The 24,761-nt window shown below is 36.0% G+C and overlaps 1 protein-coding gene across 1 annotated transcript in view; it reads right to left on the bottom strand.

Moving 5' to 3' along the window:
* The window catches only part of STT3B (STT3 oligosaccharyltransferase complex catalytic subunit B), a 100,550-nt gene that overhangs the window by 30,265 nt on the left and 45,524 nt on the right, over positions 1 to 24,761 (bottom strand). The window contains exons 2-5 of the mRNA XM_061127665.1: positions 19,485 to 19,593; positions 15,661 to 15,948; positions 3,042 to 3,107; positions 1,178 to 1,277 (exon numbers count right to left, since the gene is read on the bottom strand). Of these exons, the coding sequence (XP_060983648.1) occupies positions 1,178 to 1,277; positions 3,042 to 3,107; positions 15,661 to 15,948; positions 19,485 to 19,593 (563 nt within the window). The remainder of the gene's footprint in view (positions 1 to 1,177; positions 1,278 to 3,041; positions 3,108 to 15,660; positions 15,949 to 19,484; positions 19,594 to 24,761) is intronic.

Genomic DNA, 24,761 nt, shown 5'->3' with positions numbered 1-24,761 from the left:
CTGATGGACATTGGGTTGTCTTCAGTTTTTGGCTATTATGAATAACAAATGCTGCTATGAACATTACAAGTTTCTGTGTAAGTATATAATTTTCAATTCTCTTGGGTATATACCAAGGAGTGGATTTGTGGGTCACAGTAACTTTATCATTAAGTTTTTGATAAACCGCCAAACTACTATGTTTTTTAATCAAGTAAACAACTTTATTATTTTTGTTAATGTTTTCCAATATTGTTATAAAAGAATTGTATTACTTTATTATAAAGACACTGGTTTCAGATGACAACTTCTCTGTGATTAATACAACCTATAAAAGTTCTGTCTCTATCATAGACAGTGAGTTCTAAGATTCAAGACACCATCTATTACTAAGCATCTTATTCTAAAGATGTGTTCTAAAACCTGCAGAGCAAATTAAAATGTTGCAGAGAAAACACTCAGTCTACACTATGGTCTGAATGTTTATAAACCCAATGCCCGAGGAAAGGGTATTAGGAGGCAGCCTTTGGGAAGTGATTAAGTAATGAGGTCACCAGGGAACAAGTACCCTTTTAAAAGAGGCCCTGGAGAGCTGGCTCATTCCTTCTACCATGTGGGGACAAAGAAGGTAACAAGCTAAGAAACAGGAAAAGAGCCCTCAGAAGAATGTGAGCATTCTGGTGCCTTGATTTTAGACTTTCTAGCTTCCAAATTGAGAAATTTCTCTTGTTTATAAACTATCCAGTCGGTGGCATTTTTGTTATAACAGCTTGAATGGACGAAGACAGTGTGCTGCATATCATTCAGAAAGGGTTTTCAAAAGCTTATTAAACTGTTAAGGATGCTCAGTCTCTTTCAGGGAGTAAGGTGAATTAGAATAGTGTGTATGTGTGTGTATATATAGTGTAATAGTGTGTTTATAGTGTGTATATATCATTTCCCCAAATTAAAAAAAAAACACTGATAAATATTAAATCAAGACTTATTTCTGCAAAAACTAAACAAATTCATTAAGTTGATGATAACACACTTTGGTAAAAATGCCTAACCCTCCTTATTAATACAAAAAAGCAAAACACTGTAAAATTAGCTTTATTACTCATGGGTAATACCAACTGAACAGAAATGTCTGACAATGAAAGAATGTATACGAAACACCTCTTAGAAGTTGACAGATATCAGAAGTCAAATCACTTACCTATGTAGACTCTTTTGCTGTATCTCTGCATCAGTAACAACACAAATACATGCAGTGGTATAAGGTTGATAATAAACACATAACCACCCCAAGCAGAGACCTATGAGTAAAGAAATGCTAAGTTAAATAATTTACATATTTGCTTCTTAAAGTAGATAAATTCTGCCATAAAAGTCTAAACACAGTAAACACTGGGATTTTCAGCAATTTTGAGATGCTTCAAAATAAACTATTTTGTCTATTACATACAAATAACCTACTTTTTAAAAATTTCTTATTGATAATTAAAACAACACAATCCCATAAATTCAATACACTTTTCTATATCCACTAGCTGCTGCTGCTAAGTCACTTCCGTCATGTCCGACTCTGTGCGACCCCATAGACGGCAGCCCACCAGGCTCCCCCGTCCCTGGGATTCTCCAGGCAAGAACACTGGAGTGGGTTGCCACTTCCTTCTCCACTATATCCACTAGGGGAATGGTCAAATTAAATTAAGCTTACTAAGAACATTGAGAACAGTTTGTGAATTGGCAATAAAAAGACTGTCACAGAGACAGAGACTTTAGAATACATAAACTTTTAAAAGCAAAAAACCCTTTGCTCGCCCCCATTTTTTATGGTAAGTACATTGCAAGAGACTTCACAGAGAGTAAGAACAACAGATGTTAACATCAGTCAACACCTCAACTAAAAGGAATACTCAGATGATCTGTATATGCTTTGTGATCCTCAAGATAAAAGGTGGTACCTTGGGTATAAATTTCTTCCTACTAATGGATACAAACCAGGATTCCAGTTTAATGTTTAGCCTGTATCACAAAGCTAGAAAAATTCTATTTATAAGACAATTGAGTACGTTCTGGTCTAAATTAATAAAGATCCTAAAGATTATGCTTATTCCAAACCAACAGAATTTATTATTTTTTAAGAACATTCAATTCAATAACAATAAGGTCTGTCAAGATCGAAGTTCTTACATGTGCTCTAATAATGAAAAGCTTGATAGAACCATTTGAATCAACAGTCACCTTAGGAGACTATATGTTAACATACATTATAACAATGCTATCTATCCCTGTCTAAAATATTTCAGAACCACTTATATAAGAAATTGCTTTTTGTTTACAACATGTTGTTTTCATACAACAACATCAATTTACTGCTTCAGTCATGTGCTATTTTTTCACCAAAGACAACATTCCTCTGGTTGAGCTTCAGTTCTACCTGAAGGACTTCTGGTTATTTCTAAAGTTTAAGTCTAAACTTAAAAGAGAGTAAGTTTGCTATTACTGAGTACAACGTGCCTAGGACACATTAATTAGGCACATAATATGTCCTAACCTTTAACCACTTTAAAAGGGGCATGGATAATTTGGAAACACAAATACCATGACATCTGTTTAACAACCAAAAAAAAAAAAATTACCTAAGATTATCATTAATTTTCAGCATAAGAAAACTATATAGGCTGTGGTGTGAAAAGAAAGGCAGGAGATTAAAGAGGTGATACTTAAGTCCAATCTTAAGTAACCTGTTGAAAAAATTATACAGGTAGTTCACAGGTTAACCCAGATGATGTGACCATTATTTACAAAAAGTTGTACATCTGAAAGAAAAGTTTCTGTTTTCACTTGCTGCAAATATTATGTTTGAGAGGTTGAGTATTAGTCCTCCATCACCCGTAAAGTAGAAGTCCATACAAGACCCTGAAGACAGGAGTAGGGAAGAAAGTGGTAGTAAGCAAAGAGAATGCATTAAATAAAAAGGAAGTGGAGAACTGCCCTAGCTGAGAAGAGAAGGCACTGGTCTAGCTGCCAAAGACTTAGACCTCACGTATTCAGTTTCAAGTATGAAATCTTACCATATAGAAATACGACAAGCAGCAGCACATCGTCCAAAAAACTGACCCAGTTTTTACAGATTTTACCTAAAAAACAAACAAGCAACTGATACATAAAAATGTTTATAAATGTTCCTGTTGATTGAAAAAAGGTTAAGTGTTTAGTAAACTTGTATTATAAAAAGTGAAAGCTATTCTTTAAAAAGGGTAATGAGATTACACAGATACTTAGATCCACTTACTAACACTGGACAGTAGTCAGACATTTTAGGAGTAGCTTCCATTTTTTTTTTTTTAGTTATGTAGTTTTTAGTAAAAAGAATCATATCAAAAGGAACAATGTATATTTTTCCATTTGTTCTATTTTCTATCTTAAAATGATTAATATCAACAAATTAAGATTTTGAACTAAAGAATAAATTTGTTTAGTAACTCTAAATTTTTATATGGCAGGTTTGCTTAGACCTAACACCTTAATCTGTGGTTTTTCTTCATCTGAATGTGATCATCTACATATCATAGTATTAATTATGAACATTCATTTTTGAAAACTAATTCAGCTAGAAATTTTAAGACACCACAATCAACATCTTCATTAAGTTTATATTCTTAAATTTCTAGAAGGCCTAATGTCAGTAAAATTCTCAATACTCTCAAGTGGAAAGACAACGTTCTGTAAACAAAGGTTTAAAAAGTTGACAAATGTCTATGGCCTAAAAAGAAACTAATCAAAGAGTTTATATGTTTGTCTGAAAGAGCAAAATACATCAGCACCTTCAGAAACAGAATTCAAAATTTTAAAAGCATAAGCTCTGAATACTTATGCCAAGAGCAACGGGTTATCTTTAAGATGAATCAAGTGAGTGTCCTAAAGAAATGATAGACCTAAGGCCCATTATAAGCAATCCTGTATCTTTACCTCCTGATATGATAGGAAGTTCAACTTAACAGTATTATACAGAAGTAATTTCAAGGAATTCTTTATTTTCAAAATGGTCTTCTATTAGTACATTAAAACAAACCACAGGTGACATCAATCTTTGGGGAAATTTTAACAAAAAATGAAGGGAAAGAGGAAGAAAAGAGAAAACATTCCTATTTCACAGCACTTAGAGCTGCCTGAGACTTATTTCTAATAGACTATGAAACACTGCTCGGAATTCAATGCTACAGTGCACGTGTATGCCAAAATATACTCTGATCTCCTCCCCCAAACCATGCGAACTTTGAAAAGGTTTCCCTTTGGACAGGGTAAAATAACATGGGTCCTATTCTAAAATATGAGTGTGCAGGGGATATATTAAAATATTAAAAATTTTTTAAGTGAGAAAATTACAATCTGGAAATTTGTTTTATAACTTTACTTACTGAAAGCCACTGAACTGTATAATTTGAAAGACCATATTTTACAGTATGTAAATTACTTCTCAAAAAAAGTTAGTGCAGTGAAGTTAAAATAGTGCATAAAGGGAAACTGCTTATATTAGAAGTGTATGAGTGCTCAGCTGTGTCTGACTCTTTGCAGCCCTATGGACTATAGCCCGCCAGGCTTCTCTATCCGTGGGATTTTCCAGGCAAGAACACTGGAGTGGGCTGCCATTTCCACTTCCCAACCCAGGGATCAAACCCAGATCTCCTGAGTCTCCTGCACTGGCAGGTAGATTCTTTAGCACTGAACCACTACCTGGGAAGATTCCTTACATTACATCTCAAATGACTAATATAATGATCTAGAAAAATTAAAGCAAAAACTGAGAAATAATAAAAAGAGATACCATGTTCTTAGATGACTCTCAGAAGTATTACGCTGCATGAAGTAAGTCAGACATAAAGGGCCACCCCAAACTGTTTATTTCTATAACATGGCATTCCAGAAAAGAAACTCCCAGAGATAATATAGACGGAAGTCAGATCTGTGATTGCAAGTAATACAGTTTAAGGACAAGGCTGATTACAAAGGCAGAGGAAGAAACTTAAAATCCCACAACTATAGGATGCAATATGGTGCGAAGTATTGTTCTAAGTACTATTCTATCTGCATTAGTTCTATTTTTGGTGATAGTAACAATGGAAATAAACATGTACTTATCTTTCTGTGTTCCTACAATGTTCTGTACCTTTACATGAATTAGCTAGGAAAAGGAGTACATCAAGGCTGTATATTGTCACCCTGCTTATTTAACTTATATGCAGAGTACATGTTGGGCTAGATGAACCACAAGCTGGAATCAAGACTTCTGGGAGAAATATCAACAACCTCAGATATGCAGATGACACCACCCTTATGGCAGAAAGTAAAGAACTAAAAAGCCTCTTGATGAAAGTGAAAGAGGAGGGTGAAAAAGTTGGCTTAAAGCTCAACATTCAGAAAACGAAGACCATGGCATCCAGTCCCATCACTTCATGGCAAATAGATGGGGAAACAGTGGAAACAGTGACAGACTTTATTTTTTGGGACTCCAAAATCACTGCAGATGGTGATTGCAGCCATGAAATTAAAAGACGCTTGGTCCTTGGAAGGAAAGTTATGACCAACCTAGATAGCATATTAAAAAGCAGAGACATTCCTTTGTCAAGAAAGGTCCATCTAGTCAAGGCTATGATTTTTCCAGTAGTCCTGTATGGATGTGAGAGTTGGGACTATAAAGAAAGCTGAATGCCAAAGAATTGATGCTTTTGAACTGTGGTGTTGGGGGAGACTCTTGAAAGTCTCTTGGACTGCAAGGAGATCCAACCAGTCCATCCTAAAGGAGATCAGTCCTGGATGTTCATTGGAAGGACTGATGCTGAGGCTGAAACTCCAATACTTTGGCTATCTGATGCGGAGGGCTGACTCGTTTGAAAAGACCCTGATGCTGGGAAAGACTGAGGGCAGGAGGAGAAGGGGACAACAGAGAATAAGATGGTTGGATGGCATCATCGACACAGGACAGGGGTTTGGGTGGACTCTGGGAATTGGTGATGGACAGGGAGGCCTGGCATGTTGCAGTTCATGGGGTCGCAAAGAGTCAGACACGACTGAGTGACTGAACTGAACTGAAACCATATGAGGTAATTTTTTTTTTTTACTTTGCAACAGGATTTCATTTTTGCTTTATATCCATTACAGTGTTTGAAACCTAAAGAAATAAATTTTCTCCTCAAATGTGGATATGTATATAAGTATCACTTGTCTTTCATTTTATAACTGATGAAATAGACATGCAGGAGGTTTAAAAACTCCAAGTGATAGAACTAGAATTCAAAGAAAGAGGAAGAAGATCCAAGAAAAACAAACAGTGAAACAAACTATATTTGAAACTATAATCAAAGACAGCTTTCCAGAAATAAAAATTAACAATATACTGTGTTGGAAGGGTTTACCATTACCAGGAATATCAACTTGGGGACATTTCTTAGGAAATCTATTAGATTTCAATGCTATATAGGTAAAAACTCATTATTTCTTCAGGAAAAAAAAAAGACGTTTCTTATCAAACACATAAAATTAGGATAACAGTAAGAAGCAAAATGATGATAGTACAACAATTTCAAAAATTTCAAGTAAAGAGCAAATGACCTACACCTTTCTATCTAGCCAAACTCTCACATATGAGACTAGTGATACCATGTTAAAAAAAAATGTGTAAATGACATTAAAATACAAAATACTATATATTAGTATATAAAATATATTACATACTTAATAATATGTAATACATAACAAAAGCCATATATGAAAACGACAGTGAATATATTCAGTGGTGAAAGACAGAAGTTTTTCCTCTATGACCAGGAAGAAGACAAGGATGCCTACTTTCACCAACTCTATTAAACACAGTACTTAAGGCCTACCCAAAGCAATCAGACAAGAAAAATAAATAGAAGGAATCCAACCCGGTTGGAAAGAAACCACCCTTGTTCACAGATATGATCTCATATGGAGAAAGTCCCCTCCACAAAACCTGCCAGAGCTAATAAATGAACTCGGCAAAACAGCAAGATACAAGTCAACACAGGAAAAATAAATAAACCCCACTGCATTTCTATATACTAACAAAAATGCAAGAAGGATATTACAAAAAATTTCCAATAGCATCAAAAAGAATAAAATTAAACTAATGAATTAAAAGACTTGTATGATGAAAACTGTAAAACACTGTTTAAAGAAAACAGAAATGGAAACACCCCATGATTATTCATGGACTGGAGAATGACAATACTAGCAAAGTGATCTACAGAGTCAATGTAATCCATATCAAAAGCAGATGCTTTTCTCTTTGCACCCTAAAATTCATATGGAATCTCAAGGGACCCCCAGTAGCCAGAGGAATCCTGAAAATGAACAGAGGACAAACACCTCCTGATTTTAAAACTTACTACACAGCTAAAGTAATCAGTGTGGTGTTGGCATGAAGTAATCAGTATGGCGTTGGCATGAAGACACGTATATACTGATAGGTCAATGGAACAAAATAAAAAACTCACAGACAGACTTTTGTATATATGGTCAAATGATTTTCAATAAGGGTGCCAAGTCTTTTCAACGGGGAACCACAGTCCCTTCAGTACAGTGCTGAGCAAACTCAACATCAATGTGCAAAATAATGAAGTTGGACCCTTACCCGCATATACAAAACCTAACTCAAATAGACCTAAATGTTAAACCTAAAACTGTAAAACTTCTAGAAGAAACTACAGGGCAACAGCTTCATGACATGGGATCTGGCAGTACTCTCTTGGATAAGACAACAAAGGCACAGAAATAAAAAATCACAGACAAACTGGACTTCCTGAAAAATTCAGTACTTGGTGACTCAAAAGGCAAGATCAACAGAGTGAAAAAGGCAAACTACAGAATGGGAGAAAACATTTGCAAATCATGTATCTTATAAAGGATTAATATTTAAAATGTTTTGAGAACTCCTAAAACTCATCAATCCAAAACCAAACAATCCAATTCAAAAATGAGCAAGGAACTTGAGTAAACATTTCTCCAAAGATAAACAAATGACCATTAACCAACATGAAAAGATGCTCAACATGACTGATTAGAAAAATGCAAATCAAAACTATGAGTTATTACCTCAAACCCATTAAGTAACAAAACAATGTGTTCATGTGGACGTGAAGAAATTAGAAATCGTATGTACTGCTAGTAGGAATGTAAAATAGTACACTTGCTACAGAAAACAACATGGTGGTTTCTCAAAAAATTGCAATAGAACTAACACATGATCTGGCAATTTCACTTCGGGGTATATACCCAAAAGAACTGAAAGCAAGGTCTTTAAGAGATATTTGTATACCCATGTTAGCTAAAACATGGAAACAACCGAAGTGTCCATCGACAAATGAATGGATAAACAAAAGGTGGTATATAGATACAATGGAATATTATTTTCAGCCATAAAAAAGGAAATTCTGACATATGCCACAGCATGGATGAATCTTGAGGACATTACACTAAGTGAAATAAGCCAGTCACAAAGAGACAAAAACGTATCATTCCACTTATAGGAAATACTTAAGAGCTGTCAAAATCATAGACAGAAAGTAGAATGGTGGTGCGTCAGGGGCTGGGGAAAGTTAAAATGGGCAGTTATGGAAAACGATGGTGATGGATGCTGGTGACAACTGTATAACATTATGAATCTACTGAATGCTAAACACTACTGAACTCTACATTTACAAATAGTTAAGATGGTATATTTTATGTTACATGTATTTTACCACAATTTAAAAACACACACAAAAAACCCAAAGCAACAACCACGAGATACCACTTCATACCAATAGTCAAGTAAAACAAACAAACAAAAAAAAACTAAGGGGAAAAAAAACGTTTTGGGGAGGATCAGGAGAAATTAAAATCCTCAAAAAAAAAGAAAAAAAAAAAAAATCCTCATATACTACCAGTGGAAATGTAAAAGGGGGAAACCACTGCGGGAAATAGTCTGGCAATTCCCCCAATTCCACTCTTATGTATATATGGAAGAGAAATGAAAATATGTTTATGTCCACACAAAAACGAGTACACAAATGTCACTGGCAGTATTACCCATAATAGTTAATATTGAAAACAATTCACTGTCCGTCAGCTAATGGATTTTAAACATGTGGTATATATACAATGGGTTGAAAGGGAAATTGTTACTCGCTCAATTGTGTCCAATTCTTTTGAGACCCCATGAACTGTAGCCCGCCAGGCTCCTCTGTCCATGGGATTCTCCAGGCAAGAGTACTGGAGTGGGTTGCCATTCCCTTCTCCAGAGGATCTTCCCAACCTGGGGATCAAACCCAGATCTCCTGTATTGGAGGCAGATTCTTTACAATCTGAGCCATCAGAGAAGCCATACAATATAATTCAATGGGTTATTCAGCCACAAAAAAGAAATACTGATACATGTCAAAAATACCAAAGATTATGCTAAGTGAATGAATTTTTCATGTGGATTTTACCTACATGAAATGTCCAGAATAATAAGTCTTCAAACAGAAATTAAATTAAAGGAAGAAATAAGGAATGGTGAGGTTCAAGATTTCCTTAGGGGGTGTAAAATGTTCTGCAAGTAAACAGAGGATACTAAAAGCCACTGAATTGTACACTTTAGAATGGTTGAAAGTGAATTTATGTCATGAATTTCTTAAATTTTTAAATGATGAAAGGTAATTAACATGCCAGTTAAGGTACTACTGCAATGGTTCAGACTCATGCTATTTTTAAAAGAATATAAAAAATAAAAAAAAAAACATTTGAACAGTAACACTTTTGCATTTCATAAAAGCATGAAAAAATTTTAAACTCTGACAAAATGCAAATGACAGTAATACCTTGGTGATGGTTTCTTTACATTAGTTTTCTATGTTTTTAAATTCCCAACAGATAGAATATATTATTGTAAAAATTTATTACAAAAGGTTTCAAACATATAGAAGAGTAGAGAATAACAGCCATCCAGACTTCCAAATGCAAATAAAACATATTTACTCTGAATGATTTTATTTAAAAAAAGTTTTTAACAGACACAGCTGAACCTCCCCCTTCATACTTCCTTCCTCAGTATCACTCACCCATACTCAAGAGTAACCACTATCATAAAGTTGGTATATATGATGGATAAATGCCATATTTTTATATTTTCATTATAAATAAGTATAAACTGACAATATACAATATAGTCTGTACTATTTAAAATTACTGTATGTATTCTACCTCAATTTATTTTTCCACTTGGCATTATACTATCAAGATCCAGCCATACATATTGTCAAAATATATACTTAATATATAAGTTAAATACTACGTATTAGTTAAAAGACCTCAAAAGGTATAGCATACATGTAATGGAAGTACCAGGAGAGGAAAGAAAGGAAGAGAATATTTGAAACAGTAACAACAGATAATTTCCCCTAAATAAAGTCAGAAACCAAACTACAGATTCAGAAAGCTCAAATGTTAAGCAATAAATCCCAAAAGAACCAACCACACCTAGGCATATCTTTTTCAAACTACAGAAAATCAATGACAATGAAAAAACCCTAAAAGAAGCCAGAGGTAAAGACACCTTAACTCTAGAAGGACAAGGATAACAATCACATGACTTCTCTTCAGAAATCATGCAAGGAAGACAAGATTAGAGTGAAATATGTAAGAACTGAGGAAAGGAAAGGAAAAAAAAAAACAATCTAGAAATTTGGGCCTGGTGAAATTATCCTTCAAGACTTTCTCAGATAAATGAAAATTGAGGAAATATGTTGACAGCAGACTTGTCTTGCAATAAATGGTAGAAGTTCTTTAACAAGAAGGAAAATAACATAGATCTGAATCTAAAGAAAGGAACGGCATCAAAGTCAGAATAAGTGAAGGGAAATTAAAAACTTTTAGTTTTCTTATTCTTTATTGATTCAACAGATAAGTTTACTGAAAATAATAATACCAACAATGTAATCTATTATTTATGTATTACATATGAATGTAATGACAGTAATGATACAAGGGACTAAAGGGAGGAATTAGGATTATTTTGTTACTATAAAGTACTCACAGTGCCTATAAAGTGGTACATGTAGAGTTCAGATATATTGCAGGTTTAGTTCCAGACCACTACAATAAACTGAATATTATAGTAAAGCCAGTCACACAAATTTGTTTCCCGGGGCATATAAAAGATACGTTTACACTAAGCTGGAGTCTATTATGAGTTGCTGTTTAGTTGCTAAGTCATGTTTCTTTTGCAATACCATGTACTGTAGCCTGCCAGGCTCCTCTGTCCATGGGATTTCCCACACAAGAATACTGGAGTGGGTTGCCATTTCCTTCTCCAGGGGATCTTCCTGACCCAGGGATCGAACCTGCAACTCCTGCACTGGCAGGTGGATTCTTTAGCACTGAGCCACCTGGAAAGTCCCCAATATTAAGAGTACATTATGTTTAATAGAACAACACATAATATTTTAAAGAATACTTCATTGCTAAAAAACGCTAACCATCATCTGAACCTTTAGAGAGTTATAATCCTTTTGCCATGGTAACATCAAAAATCTGATTACAGATCACTATAACAAATATAATAATGAAATACTGTGAAAAATACTGAAGAGAAATACTGTGAAAAAACTGAAATACTGTGAGAAAAACCAAAATATGACAGACATGAAGTGAGCAAATGTCTAGTGCTGACACTCACTTGATGCAGGGTTACCACAAACCTTCAATTTGTAAAAATGCAGTATTTGTGAAGTACATTAAAACAAGGTATGCCTGCATAGTATTCTTTGAAAGTGAACTTGAATCAGCTGTGCATGTCTGCTGCAAACTCCATGGCAACCACTATAAACAGTTTAAAAAAGCATAACTGATGTGCCAGAAACAGAGGGAAAGCAGAACACATGAAATGCACAGTTCAAACCACAAAAGGCAGAAAAAGAATAGAGAACAAAAGTGAAACAAGAACAAGAGTACCAAACAGAAAACAGTAACGTATGTGGTAAATATTAAACCAACTATAGTCAAGAATCACTTTGAATGTCAATGGTCTAAATGCACAAATTAAAAAACAAATTGTCAGGGTGCATCAAAAACCAAGACCCAACTATACGTTGCCTGTAAGAAACCCACTTTGAATATAAAGATACAGGGCCTTACCTGGTGGTCCAGTGGTTAAAAATTCACCTGTCAATGCAGGGGAAACACGTTCAACCCCTGGTTTAGAAACTACGATCCAACTGAGCCCAAGTGCCACAACTACTGAAGCCTGCCCATCCTTGATCTCGTGCTCTACAAGAAGTCCATGCACCACAACTAAAGAAAGCCCACATGCAGCAATGAAGAGTAGCATGTGCCACAATGGAGATCCAGTGCAGCCAAAAATGAATAATTTTTTTAAAGATTTAAAAAAGTTTGAAGTATATATAAAGATACTTACATTCACAGCACATCATGCAAAATGTTGGGCTGAATGAAGCAGAAGTTGGAATCAAGATTGCCAGGAGAAGTATCAATAACCTCAGATATGCAGATGACACCACCCTTATGGCAGAAAGAAAAGAACTAAAGAGCCTCTTGATGAAAGTGAAAGAGGAGAGTGAAAAAGCTGGCTTAAAACTCAACATTCAAAAAACTAAGATCACGGCATCCGGTCCCATCACTTCATGGCAAATAGATGGGAAAACAATGGAAACAGTGACAGACTTTATTTTCTTGGGCTCCAAAATCACTGCAGACGGTGACTGCAGCCATGAAATTAAGACACTTGCTTCTTGGAAGAAAAGCTATGACCAACCTAGACAGCACATTAAAAAGCAGAGACATTACTTTGCTGACAAAGGTCCATCTAGTCAAAGCTATGGTTTTTCCAGTAGTCATTATGGATGTGAGAGTTGGACTATAAAGAAAGCTGAGCACTGAAGGATTGATGCTTTTGAACTGTGGTGTTAGAGAAGAATCTTGTGAGTCCCTTGGACTGCAAGGAGATTAAACCAGTCAATCCTAAAGGAAATCAATCCTAAGTATTAATTGGAAAAAATGATACTGAAGCTGAAGCTCCAATCCTTTGGCCACCTGATGCAAAGAACTGACTCACCAGAAAAAACCCTGATGCTGGGAAAGATTGAAGGCAGGAGGAGAAGGGGACGACAGAGGACAAGATGGTTGGATGGCATCACCAACTCGATGGACATGAGTTTAAGCAAGCTCTGGGACTTGGTGATGGACAGGGAGGCCTGGTGTACTGCAGTCCATGGGGTTGCAGAGAGTTGGACATGATTGAGTGAACTCAACTGATAAAGATACATATAATAAAAGCCTACCTCAAAGCAAGGAAAGCTATCAGAGATCAAGAAGTGCATTATATAATGATAAAGGGATTAATTCTCAAAGAGAGCAAAACAATCCTTCAAGTGTATGTGTCTAACAACAGAGTGTCAAACTACATGAGGAAAAACCAATAGAGCCACAAGCATAAATGGATAAAACCACTATCATAATTGGAGACTTAAAACCCTTCTCTCAGACAGATGGATCTAGCAGGTAGAAAATCAGTAAGGAGCTGAATCAGTAAGCTGAATCAGTAAGAAAATCAGTAAGAGCTAAAACTCAACACTACTACCAATCAACTGGATACTGGCTATGGTGGACATCTAAAGACACATTCATCCAGTAATAGAAGAATACATATTCTTCTCAAGCCAGCATGGAATATTCACCAAGATAAACAACATCTGGGCCATAAAACACATCCTAACAAATTTAAAAGAATAAAAGTTATATAATATGTATTCTCAGTCCACGATGGAATCAAACAAAAAATCACTAATAGAAAAATAACTAGAAAGTCTCAAAATACATGGAGGTTAAACAACATACCTTTAAATAAGCACATTCAACTATAAAAAACCTCAAGAGAAATTTCAAAACAGCGCTAAATAAAAACAGAAACACAACTGATCAAAACTTACGGGATGCAGCAAAAAGCAGTGCTAGTGTGGAAATTTATAGCACTGAATGTAAACAACAGAAAAGATAGATCTAAGACAATTATCTAAATTTCCACCTTAGGAACCTTGAAAAAGAAGGGCAATTTAAATCCAAAGAAAGCAGAATTAAAAACCAGGGCAGAAATCAATGAAACTGAAAACAGGAAATTTATAAAGAAAATCAATAAGACCAAAAACTGGTTCTTTGAAAGCCGAACGAAAATCAATAAACCTCTAGGCCAGGCTAACTAAGAAAAAAAGAAGACACAAATACTAATATTGGAAATGGAAGAAGGAACATCACTACAGATCCCCTGGACACTCACTGAAAGGATAACAAAGAAATACACAGAACATCTCTACATCCAAAAACTTGATAACCTAAATGAAATGAACCAATTTCTTGAAAAGACAAAATCTGCTAATACTCAAACAAAAAGAAACAGAAAATTGATTAGGTCTCTGTTAAAGAAATGGAATAAATAAATAAATAATAACCTTCCAAAACAGGAAAGCACCGGGCCAAGGGGGAGTTCACTCATAAATTCTACCAAATGATTAAAAATAAATAAATAAAAATGACAACAATTCTCTGCAATCTCTTTCTGGAAACAGAAGCAGAGGAAATACTTCCTAACTCATTCTACAAGGCCAATACTGAACCAATAACTAAAACCAAAGACTTATATAAGAAAAGAAAACTACAGACCATTATCTCTCTCATTAGATACAAAATCCTCAACAAGATATTAGGAAATCAAGTCTAACAAGGTATGTTAAGAATTATATAGCATGATCAAGTGAGATTTATCCCAGGTATGAAATACTGGTTCAACATTTGAAAATAATGTATTCATGACATCAAAAGGTCAAAGAATTTACAAGGAGTTACAACAATATGTAACTATAATTGACCCTTGAACAAGTAATTACCTTGAACAGTGATTACCTCCTTGGCATAAAAAAATCCACATATAACCTTATAGTAGGGCCCTCACATAATCCTTGGGTCCAGATCTATGGAGTCAACCAAACTGTGAAGTACTGTAGTATGTATTTAATAGAAAACTATATGTATAAATGGATACGCATAGTTCAAACCTGTGTTGTTCAACGATCAATCATGTATCAGTAGAGAAAAAGCATTTGACAAAATCCAACATCCACTCATGATACTCTCTCAACAAACTATAAAGTGGATCTTCTTCAACTTGATAAATAAGATCTATCAAAAAGAACCTATAACCAACACGTTTAATAGTGAGAAACTCAAAGCTTTCCCACTAAGAAAAGGAACAAGGTGAGGATCATCTTACTACTCCTCTTCAACACCATACTGGAAGTACTAGTTAATACAGCAAGACAAGAAAAAGAAACAGAAGGTATACAGATAGGGAAAGAAGAAATAACTTTGCAACCGTAAACTAATGCAAATTTCACACACAGAATTCAACATCCTAAGCCACTGAACAACACTTCAGCTTTCTTAAGTATTTTTGACCTCTCTCCCCACTAGTAAAGAAACAACAAAAAAATCAATAGCTTATTTTCAGATAGCCTCTTTTACTGGAGCTGTGACTTATTTGTCATGAACAGTAACAGTTTTTTGCATGCAACTATAATGACAACTTTCAGTAGAAAGTTTATGGGAATTAATGATAACAAAACATCAAGTGTTACTTACCCACAAGTAATATGTGAACTGAAGTGCAAAAATAGCAATGCCTTCGTTATCAAAGGATCCAGCTACTGACCGAGAAATGTAACCTGGTACAATAGCAATAAAGCAAGCAGCTAAAAGTCCTGCTCCTTGGTTCCAAAGTTCTCTGGTAAGCAGGAAAGTAGATATAGATGTAAGGCCGCTAAAAGTTGGTGCAAGGAACACACATACATCTCTTATGTGAACTGTTATGTTCAATGTATTTAAAATCCAATGGATAAGGCCAGCTGTTATCATCAACCCTGGGTAAACCTATGGAAAAGAAAAAAAAGGAAAATTTAATTACAAATATAAGGAGGTAGCTGAAAACACTAAGCTCTTTATTATTACATAATTAGGTTGAGAATAAGCTCTCACAACAGTTTGCCTTCTTTACCTACTACAAAATTAAATGTTCTTTTTCAACCGGACACAAAAAATTCTCATATGCAGAGATATATATTTAAGCAAAAGAAGAAAGATCAGACTGAATGAAGGATTACAAGTGAAGATGTTTTAACAATGGAACACTGGGTAACTTTATAATTGTCCCCACTAACTCTTTCACTATAAACAGGGTTCTATCTAGCACATCCTTAAGTATGGGGTTTTAACAATTTTGTCCATACTTGTGTTTAAGGGATTGAGAAATAAACAGAAGATGAAAAAAAGTTATGTGCAGTTATTATTTAAGTGATATTTATAAATGATTCCTTCCTCCCTTCAAGGTCAAGATCTGGAAAGTGAACAATTCTAGCTAGGATAAGGAGGACTAGTTAGTGAATTCAAATATAATATTTTGGAATTCCTCGAAGGTTGACATTTTTACACTTCTTAAAATACTTAACAATGGAAAGCAAATAAACTAGAATAGGCCCAGTTAACAGCTGTACTCTTCAACCTCTCCCCAAAGGAGGAACATGAAACATTTAAGATTCAACAAACAATAAACAGGACATTAATTCTGAGCTATTTGTGATTGAAATGTGTATTTACACTTTCATTGTTAGCTACATCCTGAAAGATTTTTTCTTTCTCCATCACTGAAACTACAAAGAATGTTATAAATTTACTTTCTGAGCCATACTATTGAAAACTGCAAACTTTCATGGTCTTTAAACCCACTCCTTTGCTTTTTCTCCATAGCACTTATCACCACTTCACATAGTATTTATTTTACTTATTTACTTACTGTCTATTAAGTAAATACCCTTGGGGACTTTCCTGGTGATCCAGTGGTTAAGAGTTCGCACTTCCAATGCAGGGAGCATGGGTTCAATCCCTGGTTGGGCAACTAAGATCCCACATGCCGCACAGCATGTCCAAAAATAAATAAATAAATAAACGCTCGCACAGAATACAAGCTCCAGAATAACAAGAAAAATTTCCCCAGCATCCAAATAACAATGATAGGCATAAAATAGATGCACAATATCTACTGAATGCATGGAAGGAGAGTGGGGTAAGGAAAGGGGAAAAAGTATGGTAATCATCACTATTCTTAAAAATTGAAATTTTGTTCCATTACGTATACAATACCAGGTCCCAAGTGAACAGTTTTGCTGGAAATATTTTTTTTTAAATGGAAATAAATCTGAAAGTATCTAAATATGGTAGATTGAATTGACATACAAAATAATACATAGAAGTAGTAGATGAAAAGATCAAGGTATTCTAGACAAACAAAACCACTCAACAACAAAAAAACCATGTTTAACCTTAAAAGAAAGAGAATCTGGAAGGGAATCCTTTAGGTTCCAAACATAAAGAAGCATTTCAAATTAGGGACTGATGCCACAGAAGTCTTAAAAAACAAACAAAAAAACCACTCGAGGCCCTAATATATACTTTAGGTACTTGAGGTGGTTGGGGGATAGTTATTGCTCACCACTGAGATTAAAGAAAAGGCCTAAATCCCAGCACAAACCCAGGGCCTGTTTATGAAACTAGATGAATTCTACCCAACCATCAAATCAAACAGTAAGCAACTTCTGCCTTACTTTCAAATCTTTCAATAGAAACAAAACAAGAAATAACTCATTCACCACATGGGTGAGGTATGGGTTCCACATTTATACATGCAAGCTCAGTCACTAAGTCATGTCCAACTCTTTGCAACCCCATGGAATGTAGCCCACGAGGCTCCTCTGTCCGTGGGATTCTCCAGGCAAGAATACTGGAGTGGGTTGCCATCTGCTTCTCCAGGGGACCTTCCCAACCCAGGGATCCAACCCTTATCTCCTATACTGGCAGGAGGGTTCTTTACCACTGAGTCACCAGGGAAGCCCTCTCCACATTTATACCAACTTCACATATAAGAAACTTAGACTGAGAAACCACCTCTAAAAACAGTCCTAAACTTCTGAGGGCTCCAGCAAAAGAAAGTGAAAAAGATTATTTTAAGGATGGTCCCAAATACCAGGACACCAGGAATCTCAGAAAACCAGCCTTCACTGAGGGTGAATTCAAGATAAAAAGTTATAAACATACCAGGAAATAAACTATAGTAATCAAATATTAGTACAATAAAAGACATGACAGCATTCACAGCACAAGCAGTACAGATAACAGTCATCTACCACATCTTTCACCATTCAATACCTTTCTAATCAACCTCAGAGGCTATCATGACTATTCTTCTGTATCATTATCCCTATTTACAAAGATAAAAAGATATCCCAGATTATAAATATAACATCTCACTATCATGGAGAACATATTCCTTCCAAACGAAGAGGGAACATTTATAAAATTTGGCATTATCTTGGGGCCACAAATCATGTCTCAATAAATTTCAAAGGATTAAAATTACAGAATTTGTTTTCTAACATTAATATATTTGAAGTAAAAAGCAAAATAAGATGATGAGGAAATTCTCTTATGTTTAAAAGTTAAATACAGTCCTAAGTAACTCATGAATCAGAGAAAATTGTAACAGAAATTAAAATACATTTTGACTTGAATGATAATGAAAACACTACATATCAAAACTTAAGCAATGTAGCTAAAACAGTGATCATGAGGCAATTTGGAGCTTCAAAACAATTAGTAACATAGAAAACTTGAAAATTATTGAGCAAACTATATCAGGAAACTAGATAAAAATATCAAACTCAAGAAAGTAGGAGGAAGGAAACAAATGGAAGTTAACACAAGACAAATATTTAATAATCAACAAAGTTTCTTTGGCTTAAAAAATCTACTAAAATTGATAAACCTCTGACAAAACTGATCAAGAAAAAAAATATTAAATGTATATGTTTCTCCAGTAGGTGCCTTGTCTTTCATTATCTCTCAAACCATTCTCCTTACATCCCAAATCCTAAAAACATTTTCCTTTCTATCATCTTCTGGACATTATAATTTCCCATAAATTATGAACAGAACCTAATCTACCTGGAGTAATTTGAGACAGATTTAGGACCTCAAAAATTAGAATTATCTGATTGTTCTACATTTCTATTTCCTTCCAAAATGTTTTTTTCAAAAAAGCTTCTATAGAACAAAAGAAAAACACAAGTAACCTGAACTTAAGAGTGTGACAAGAGCTTCTCCTCCTAACCTCCACCACTTGTCAGAAATAATGGCTAGTATGAGATAACCCCAAAACAGGCTAGGAGGTGGGGGTGTGTGAAGAAGGGTATCAAGAAAAGAGATTTAACAAATTAAATAACAGTTAATTAGTCACAGAAAATGTATCAGTTAACTATATAAAACTTTTAAGAACTGCCATCACCTTGGTGATGAATGATTTACTCAAATCACTGAAAAAGTTTAAGATTAACATGAGTAACTGCATATATACTTACAGTACCACCTACTATTCTTCCTAGTGGATACCATGCTCTTTCATCAAACCAATTTAAAAATTCATAAAACCCATGAGACGCAAGATGATGTGTTGATCTATAGTTAAACCTAGAGAAAATAGGAAAAAAAGAAATGTTATAAAACTTGGTTTACTAAAAATAAATAGCTCTAGCTTTCTAATACTATACTTTATATTTAACTCTTTATACATAAATCTATGGCTATATAAATATATCTTTCCTAACAATTTTCCTCAAACCTGAACAACAGATTATTTTCTAAGAAATTGGCTTATACCTCTAAAAATAACTAAAATCAGAGCCCAGTCTCACCCCCAAAAACAAGTCTACAAAACTAGTAATGATCAAATTAACATTTGGCCATTGCTTGGGGTACAGATGGTACATAGCTATGCATCTGAACAAAAAAATGTGACGGTACATAAAGTTTACCAAATCTTCAAAGATGTCAATGACTCTCAAATGATTAAAAACCACTAACAGAATACAGCACCAAAATGAGGCTTGTATATTCAATATGACTGCTTTCAATTCCTGCTTATTTAACTTATATGCAGAAGACAGCATGCAAAATGCTTGGCTGGATGAATCACAAGCTGGAATCAAGACTGCCAGGAGAAGTATCAACAACTTCAGATATGCAGATGACACCATTCTAATGGAACAAAGTGAAGAGGAACTAAAAAGTCTCTGGATGAGGGTCAAAGAGGAGAGTGGGAAAAGCTGGCTTAAAACTCTACATTCAAAAAACTAACTTCATGGCATACAGTCCCATGGCAAATAAATGGGGGAAAAGTGATTTCGGTGATGGATTTTATATTCTCAGGCTCCAAAATAACTGTGGATGGTGACTGCAGTCACAAAATTAAAAGATGCAAGCCTGCTCCTTGGAAAGAAAGCTATGACAAACCTAGACAGGTATTAAAAAAGCAGAGACAGTACTTTATTGATAAAGGTCTGTATGGTTAAAGCTATGGTTTTTCCAGGTAGTCCGGTATGAATGTATAGGAGAATTGAATCATAAAGAAGGCTGAGCACCAAAGAATTGGTGCTTTTGACTTGTGGTGCTGGAGAAGACTCTTGAGAGTCCCGTGGGATCAAATCAGACAATACTAAAGGAAATTAACCCTGAATATTTATTGGAAGAACAGACGTTTGAAGCTCCAATTCCTTGGCCACCGGATGTGAAGAACTGACTCATTGGAAAAGACCTTGATGCTGGGAAAGACTGAAAGCAAAAGGAGAAGGGCGGCAGAGATGAGATGGTTACATAGCATCACCAACTCAATGCACATCAATGCGAGTAAATTCCAGGAGATAGTGAAGGACAAGGAAGCCTGGCATGCTGCAGTCCATAGGGTTGCAAAGAGTTGGACACGAGTTAGCGACTGAACAACTATAACTCTAAAAATCACAGAAACAAAAAGTTATAAATAACCATGAGAGATGAACAGTAACTGTACTGTGAAATAAGAACATGACCTTAACAAATGAGAATTTTGATCAATGAAAGACAAAATAACAAAGAAGAAGAAATGAGATGGAAGAAGCCACAATCCAAACTGCAACCTGAAGTAACTGCAAACTATGGTGTGTGTGTGTGTGTACATGTGTGCACGCTTGGGTGTTGGAAGGGGGAGAGTTGAAAAGGCTATATTCAGGATGGTTCATGTTTAATATAAAGTTGCTGAGGGAGGGAGAGAGGCAAGAGAAAATCCTGCATCAACCTCAGGGTAATGAGCAATAGGAACTGCTAGGCAGGTGGATGCCCTTAGACGACCATTGCCAAGCAAGGAAGTGGGCCTCAGCAGTATCTCCAACACACATAGCCAAGTAATTCAAAGAGTGGAACGATGCTTTCCAGATGAATAGTAAATCCTCATATCCAAAATCAGCTTGATATATCCTTCCCAACAGCAAGTCACGACTTTCCAACACACGATCACTAGAAACAAAATGCTGTAGTATTTTAAGACAGACTTGATCTAATACAAAATAAGCACACATCCAAAAATCAAACATGAGAAAAATAAGCAATATGAAAACTAAGCATCGAAATCAACCAACAGAAGAACTAATACCAACAGACATAAGAATAACTTCAGAAGTAAGATAAGCCACACAGCCTGAAAGGAAGTGTAACCAAGAAGTTTAGAGTACAAGTGTTAGAAACATACTGCCTGGGTTTGGATATCCTGCTTCCATACCTACTAGCTATATGACCTTGGCTGGGCAAATGACTTATACTCTCTGTGGTCTAGTTTCTTCCTCTGTTTAAAAAAAAAAAAAAAAAAGGAATAACAATTGTACCTGTCAATAAGGTGGCTTTGATAAATAAACAATATTATGTTCCTAAAGCACCCAGAGGCTACTGCTACTATTACTGTGAAATAAAGTAAGGTAAAAGCACTATTTGAGTTTTTGAATGCCAAATTAAAAATAAGCTAAATATTAAAAAGGTTAAAGATGCAAAGCAAATTAGTAACAAGACAAAAAGTGTCTTGAGAGGTGGCATTTGAAAAGATGGCACAGTAGGTGATAGCAGTCTTCATACCCCCAATAAAAAATAACAGACAGCTATCTACAAAGGAAAATATTTAGGGAAGCTCAAGTAGAACTGAGATCCTACAGCAGCACAATGAAGCAAAGGACGGAAAGCAACCACACAGACGGAAGATCACTAGGGTGACAGGCTTAGCTGAGACATCTAGAGACAACCAGGATCAACGAAGGGTGGAGGCCATCAGTATCAGCCACGTGGCAGGTACCCCTGCACTCCCCGTGGTCTGCTCTGTGGTGGACCCAGGCAGGCTTTTTGACTGGGGACAACAGCACCCATGAGAGCTTTCACAAAGGAGGACCCCGTAAGTATTCATCAGAGCAGACCTCAGTGGCCTGCTCTGCAGAGGACAACAGCTTTCACCGAAAGTCATCACTGCCACAGGGCCCCTGGAGAGGGAGACGCTGCTATGCCCTCAACAAGAAAGATTTGCTGCTACATTGCCCCAGACTAGGGCTACCATGGGCCCACAAATACTCTCGAACCCCAGAACCACTGTTAAGTGCTTACACTTCAGATTCCAGCTCTGCAGCCGCCTGAGCTCCAGACCCCGGCTCCATGGGTGGCTGGACAAGTGCCCATGCTCCGGGCCCCAGATCTGCAGCTGAGCCACGACTGCCTGTGCTCTAGCTCCCAGCTCCATGGTGACTCCACACACATTAGCCAGTAACACCACAATTAGGAGGACACCGGTGAGCTGGGCCAGGTGCCAAGAAAGATTTCCTTGGCCACAACAACTCACCATGGGAGAAACAAAGATCAGAAGGTCCCCAGTAGCCCTTACAGCCCACATGGACACTTGCAGCCTTGGCCATTGAGAACCTCCGCAGTCTGCAGTCTTCACTTAAACTCAGCTGTGAGAATGCACGAGGACTACACCCCTGGATCTTCCCCAGGGTAAGAACTGCTAGTCTATCCAGCCATCACTCTTGCACTTACCCACAGGTGAAGGTCTTTCCCCACCAAAATTATTCCATAAAATGGGCAGACATAAAGGTGGCTCAGATAGTAAAGAATCCGCCTGCAATACAGGAGATGCAGGTTCAATCCCTGGGGGAAGATCCCCTGCAGAAGCGAATGACAACCCACTCCAGTATTCTTTCCTGGAGAAGCCCATGGACAGAGGAGCCTGGTAGGCTACAGTCCATGGGGTCAAAAAGAGTTGGACATGACTGAGTGACTAACACACTACACAAAAGTAAGGCTACAAGAAATGTTTAAAAAAAAAAAAAAACAAGAAAACATGAGAACGCCAAAGGAACACAATTATTTTTCAGTAACTGACCACAGAGTAATAGATCTATTTCTCAACGAAGACTTCAAAGTAATTGTTTTAAGGAAGCTCAGCAAGCTACCAGAGGAGCCAGATAGACAACTCAACAAATCAGGAAAATACACATGAACAGAATAAGAATTTCAACAGAGACAGAAATTATACTTAAAAAAAAAAAAAAAAAAAAAAACCAAAGAGAAATATTGGAGCTAATTAACAAAATGAAAAAGAAAATGCAGTAGAGAACATTAATTGTAGACTTGAACTAGCAGAAGAATCTGAAAAACAGAAGAAAGGTTACTTGAAATTATCAAAGCAAAGGAAAAGAAAAGCAAGTAAAAACTAGCCTACATCAACTATAGGCCATCATCAAGGGTAATGATTGCATTATAGGAGTTCTAGAAGGAGAGATAGGGGTAGGGAGGTTATTTAAAGAAAAAATGGCTTAAACCTTCCCAAATCTGGGGAGAGAAATTGAATCATCCCGGCATGTGGTGTTCACATGCCCCAATACATATTCAACTCACACAGGACTTCACGGAGAGATAATCTAATAAAATTATCAAAAATCAAAGACAAAGAGAGAACTCAGAAAGCAAGAGGAAAGAAACTCATACATGAGACCCCACATAAGGCTATCAGATTTCTCAGTAGAAACCTTGCACCAGAATAAGGTATATAGATTCAAAGTGCTAGAAGAAAAAACCTGCCAACTAAGAGCACTCAGCAAAGCTAACCATCAGGAAAAAAATTCCCAAACTAAAAAAAGAGAGTGACAAAGAAAATTTGCAGGAGTTCACCACTACCAGACCTGCTTTCTAAGAAATGTTAAAGGGAGTTCTACAAGCTGAAATGAAAGGACAGTAATTAGTAACTTAAAAACATACAGTATAAACTCACTGGTAAGATATGGACATAAGCAAATTCAGAATATTCTAGTACTGTAATGGTGTGTAAATCACTTAACTAGTATAAAGGCTGAAAGACAAAAACAAAAATATCTTCAGTTTCAATAACTTGTTAAATACAAAACATAAAAAGACTGATATAATGGCTTAAAGTTGACTGTTATGTTTTATTTAAACCTCAGGGTAGTCACAAAGCAAAAACTTACAGTAGATACAAAAAGAAAGAATACCACGAAGGAAAACTATCAAATCACAGAGGAAGATAGCAAGAGAAGAGAGGAACAAAAGAACTACAAAACAATCATGAACAATTAACAAGATGGCAGTAGTTAAGTCTTTCAGTCAGTCAGTTCCATCGCTCAGTCGTGTCCGACTCTTCGCGACCCCGTGAATCGCAGCACGCCAGGCCTCCCTGTCCATCACAAACTCCCAGAGTTTACTCAAACTCATGCCCATCGAGTCGGTGATGCCATCCAGCCATCTCATCCTCTGTTGTCCCCTTCTCCTCCTGCCCC

The sequence above is a fragment of the Dama dama genome, chromosome 24, assembly GCF_033118175.1.
Source record: "Dama dama isolate Ldn47 chromosome 24, ASM3311817v1, whole genome shotgun sequence".
Taxonomy (NCBI): domain Eukaryota; kingdom Metazoa; phylum Chordata; class Mammalia; order Artiodactyla; family Cervidae; genus Dama; species Dama dama.
Note: the sequence above shows the minus strand (reverse complement) of the source record. Positions and strands in the feature narration are given on the sequence as shown.